Source organism: Sinocyclocheilus grahami, unplaced genomic scaffold, assembly GCF_001515645.1.
Source record: "Sinocyclocheilus grahami isolate Dianchi unplaced genomic scaffold, SAMN03320097.WGS_v1.1 scaffold2086.1, whole genome shotgun sequence".
NCBI classification, from domain to species: Eukaryota; Metazoa; Chordata; class Actinopteri; order Cypriniformes; family Cyprinidae; genus Sinocyclocheilus; species Sinocyclocheilus grahami.
In genome coordinates, this window is record NW_015507265.1 from 56,922 (window position 1) to 62,042 (window position 5,121).

General features: G+C 42.4%; 1 protein-coding gene across 1 annotated transcript; it reads left to right on the forward strand.

Moving 5' to 3' along the window:
* The first annotated feature begins 2,737 nt into the window (after nt 1–2,737).
* LOC107573997 (gastrula zinc finger protein XlCGF8.2DB-like) lies at nt 2,738–4,535 on the forward strand. Its single transcript, XM_016260467.1, has one exon. The coding sequence runs from the start codon at nt 2,739–2,741 to the stop codon at nt 3,564–3,566; it is 828 nt and encodes a 275-aa protein (XP_016115953.1). The 5' UTR covers nt 2,738; the 3' UTR covers nt 3,567–4,535.
* The last annotated feature ends 586 nt before the right edge of the window (nt 4,536–5,121 follow it).

The following is a 5,121-nucleotide window of genomic DNA, read 5'->3' on the forward strand; positions in this document are numbered from 1 at the left end:
GTATATATATATATATATATATATATATATATAGGCCTATGTGTGTATCCCTTATTCTGTCCCTTACTTTACTATGAAAAACCACGATTGTACCTTATTTTCCTTTTCTGAAGTTGGCAACCCTAATTGCAACGCAGTTTGTGCAACAGTGATCGGCTGCAATAAAATAATAAACGCCCGGTTGCTGATTGCGTAAGTTCCAGAGGAAGCTCCTTCAGTCATCATACACACACGTGACTGACCGCTCGCTCGCACCAACAGGAGGGGGAGGGTCGTGTTACTCTCTACACTGCACTCAACATGAGGGATTCCTACACTTTCAGTCTTTGAGGAGACATGAAAAACAGCGCATACTGCAGGAACGGTATAACGGAAAATATTAGCGGTTTTGAAACCGTGACATTTTCAAATCGTGGTATACCTTGAAACCGGTAATCGGCCCATGCCTAATTGTGAAGAGCAGCGTTTCTCAACTCTAGCCCTCAAGGTCCTCTTTTCTGCAAACTTGAGCTTTCAAATAGAGCTTTCTGCCTTTAGCTTTCAAATAACACAGAAGACCTTGATTAGCATGTTCAGATGCGTTTGATTAGAGTTGGAGCTAAACTCTGAAGGAAAGGGGTTTCAAGGGCCAGAGTTGAGAATTTCCGGCAGGTGTATTGGGGACAAGTAGGACAGTGGCTCTCCAGAGCAGGTTTGGACACCTCTGGTACAGGATCGAGCATACAGTACATAATAATAATAATAATTCATTACATTTATATAGCGCTTTTCTAGGCACTCAAAGCGCTTTACATTGTCAGGGGGTATCTCTTCATCCACCACCAGTGTGCAGCATCCACCTGGATGATGCGACGGCAGCCATAGTGCGCCAGAACGCCCACCACACACCAGCTTATTGGTGGAGAGGAGGCAGAGTGATGAAGCCAATCAGTAGATATGGGGATTGTTAGGAGGCCATGATGATCAGAGGCCAATGGGCAAATTTGGCCTGGGATTTTTAATGACCACAGAGAGTCAGGACCTCGGTTTAACGTCTCATCCAAAGGACGGTGCTTGTTGACAGTATAGTGTCCCCGTCACTATACTAGGGCATTAGGACCCACACAGACCACAGGGTGAGCACCCCCTGCTGGCCTCACTAACACCACTTCCAGCAGCAACCTAGTTTTCCCAGGAGGTCTCCCATCCAGGTACTGACCAGGCTCAGCCCTGCTTAGCTTCAGTGGGTAACCAGTCTTGGGCTACAGGGTGATATGACTGGCTACATGTTGTTGATTTTGATGCATTACGTACCTAAATGTTTTGATGTCTGTTGTATTGTGCCATTAAACTGGGGATAACTTTTGTTTTTTTCACCTTAGACCTAATGGCATTGTAAAAAGAGAAAGAAGTATTCAATGACATTGAAGAGAAAGATCAATACAAGAATCTGCATGATTTCACAGCTGGGAAAAAATCTTTCAGGTGTTCACAGACTGAAAAGATCTCCACACGAAAAAAACAACGCAGTTTGTGCAACAGTGATCGGCTGCAATAAAATAATAAACGCCCGGTTGCTGATTGCGTAAGTTCCAGAGGAAGCTCCTTCAGTCATCATACACACACGTGACTGACCGCTCGCTCGCACCAACAGGAGGGGGAGGGTCGTGTTACTCTCTACACTGCACTCAACATGAGGGATTCCTACACTTTCAGTCTTTGAGGAGACATGAAAAACAGCGCATACTGCAGGAACGGTATAACGGAAAATATTAGCGGTTTTGAAACCGTGACATTTTCAAATCGTGGTATACCTTGAAACCGGTAATCGGCCCATGCCTAATTGTGAAGAGCAGCGTTTCTCAACTCTAGCCCTCAAGGTCCTCTTTTCTGCAAACTTGAGCTTTCAAATAGAGCTTTCTGCCTTTAGCTTTCAAATAACACAGAAGACCTTGATTAGCATGTTCAGATGCGTTTGATTAGAGTTGGAGCTAAACTCTGAAGGAAAGGGGTTTCAAGGGCCAGAGTTGAGAATTTCCGGCAGGTGTATTGGGGACAAGTAGGACAGTGGCTCTCCAGAGCAGGTTTGGACACCTCTGGTACAGGATCGAGCATACAGTACATAATAATAATAATAATTCATTACATTTATATAGCGCTTTTCTAGGCACTCAAAGCGCTTTACATTGTCAGGGGGTATCTCTTCATCCACCACCAGTGTGCAGCATCCACCTGGATGATGCGACGGCAGCCATAGTGCGCCAGAACGCCCACCACACACCAGCTTATTGGTGGAGAGGAGGCAGAGTGATGAAGCCAATCAGTAGATATGGGGATTGTTAGGAGGCCATGATGATCAGAGGCCAATGGGCAAATTTGGCCTGGGATTTTTAATGACCACAGAGAGTCAGGACCTCGGTTTAACGTCTCATCCAAAGGACGGTGCTTGTTGACAGTATAGTGTCCCCGTCACTATACTAGGGCATTAGGACCCACACAGACCACAGGGTGAGCACCCCCTGCTGGCCTCACTAACACCACTTCCAGCAGCAACCTAGTTTTCCCAGGAGGTCTCCCATCCAGGTACTGACCAGGCTCAGCCCTGCTTAGCTTCAGTGGGTAACCAGTCTTGGGCTACAGGGTGATATGACTGGCTACATGTTGTTGATTTTGATGCATTACGTACCTAAATGTTTTGATGTCTGTTGTATTGTGCCATTAAACTGGGGATAACTTTTGTTTTTTTCACCTTAGACCTAATGGCATTGAAAAAAGAGAAAGAAGTATTCAATGACATTGAAGAGAAAGATCAATACAAGAATCTGCATGATTTCACAGCTGGGAAAAAATCTTTCAGGTGTTCACAGACTGAAAAGATCTCCACACGAAAAAAAGCTCAAAAGACTGGAGAAACTAGAAGTGATTTCACTTGCTTTCGGTTTGGAAAGAGTTTCAATCAACAAGGAAACCTTAAAGTCCACATTGGGGAGACCCCTTTCAGTTGCCAACACTGTGGAAAAAGTTTCACTTATAAAGGAAACTTTGACAGGCATATAAAAAATCACACTGGAGAAAAGCCATACACCTGCCAACACTGTGGAAAAAGTTTCACCCATAAAGGAAGCTTTGACAGGCACATAAGAATTCACACCAGAGAAAAGCCTTACACGTGCCAGCAGTGTGGAAAAAGTTTTTCTCAACATGGAAATCTTGAAGTCCACATGAGAGTACACAATGGAGAGAGTCCCTTCACTTGCGAACAGTGTGGAAAAAGTTTCAGTCATCAAGGAAGCCTTAGCCACCACATGAGAATTCACACCGGAGAGAAGCCTTACACCTGCAAACAGTGTGGACAAAGTTTTACTAATAAAGGAAGCCTTAACTGGCACATGACTGTTCACACTGGAGAGAAGCCTTACACATGCCCTCAGTGTGGAAAGAGTTTCCATCAGCATGGAAACCTTCAAGCCCACATCAGAATTCACACCGGAGAGAAGCCTTACACCTGCCAACAGTGTGGAAAAAGTTTCACTCATAAAGGAAGCCTTAACTGGCACATGAGAATTCACACCGAAGAAAAGTCTTAGGCCCGTTGTTTCATAACCTAGCGCGTTTCCCACCTTAGCTCGGTTTGTTTGGGCATATGTGAACATGGCAATCACGCTCGGATCCGCGCCAAAACAATCGGTCCGAGATCATCTTAACGAGGTGGTCTCGGCTCGATTGAAAACGATCTCTGGAGCGGTTCTCGCTTGTAGTGAGAAAACTATCAGATTTTAACAATTTAACAATTTTGGTCCATTTAGAAGCTTTGCAGTGTGAAAGTGAACCGCACCAAGAATAAAAAGCAACATTGTAATAATTTTAATCGCAAAGCGTAGAAGTAGTGAAGTAGAAGTAGCACGCATGAATTCACACAGAGTAGAAGCCTTACACATGCCAACAGCATTTAGAGAGTTTTACTCAACATGGAAACCTTAGAGTCCACATGCGTATTCACACCGCATAAAATCCTTACAACCTGCACCCAGTGTGGAAAAAGTTTCATTCATTGATGGTTTGGGGATCTGACCGTCTCATGGCTGTGGTTTTAAATGTGATGCACAAATTGAAGTAATTGTAATATGTTTTTTGTTGTTACTTTCATGCAGTTAATGTTTCTGGATTTATTTGCCATTTTTATTTGTTTGTGCAATTCTTGAGGGCTGGTCAGGATCATTTCAATAATATGTTTAAAGCAGCAGTCTGTAGGTTTTGCCTCATTGTTGCCATCTCTGTTGGAAACCTGCAGTTGCAGTTATCAGCAGAATTTTCATGTGTATGTGGTTTGTGCTTCGGCACGGCTCCTCAGCGCGGATGAATCTAATGTTTTGAGGAGTATGTGTTGCCGTCAGTCACCACACCAGTGTGGATATTCACTGTACTCTGGTGTTACAGATACTATGTTTTGGAAGTATGACTAAAATAAGACATTTCACTGGAAAATATCATCTGAACGAATAACGTGTCTGCCTTTTTTGTTCTGACCGTCTAAGAAAAAGAAGCATTACAATAAATCGTGCTACCAATGGTGATTAAATCTAACGAATGCTTTGCTCATATCACATCAAACCATGCAAATTATTATTATTATACTTTGTTCTCAAATTGTTAATGTTAACAACATCAGCATTGCGTGACTATGTGTATTTAGTGTGTATTAGCGTCCGAAGTCTTATGCTTTTGACTGAATCTCCAGTTGTCACTGATGATTGTCGTTTGGACCTTTCTGGCCATCTGCCATCAAAGTGACAAGTTGAATTAATACCTGTCAATGTTAAATACACGAAGCCCCGCGCATGACAGCAGGAAAAAAGATATCAACTCACAAGAATGTTTTATTAATCATTGGTTTTAGTATATATGAGTATGTTTTATTATTTGTTCCCTTGGTTTAAGCTCCATTGATTTAGTTAAATTGTAAACACGTTTTACACTTTTTTTTTTATTTTTTTAGTTATATCATGAGAACAAATAAATAAAACATTGCTATCGTTTTATTTATTTTATGGAATAATACACACCTCTTTAAATGTGATCTAAAACAGTGGTTTTTAAACTGTGGGTCACGACAAGCTAACAACTAAAATTGCATTTCAGTGA

Coding starts and splice junctions, on each gene's coding strand:
- LOC107573997 (XM_016260467.1), top strand. CDS start 2,739: ATGGCATTGAAAAAAGAGAAAGAAGTATTCAATGACATTGAAGAGAAA.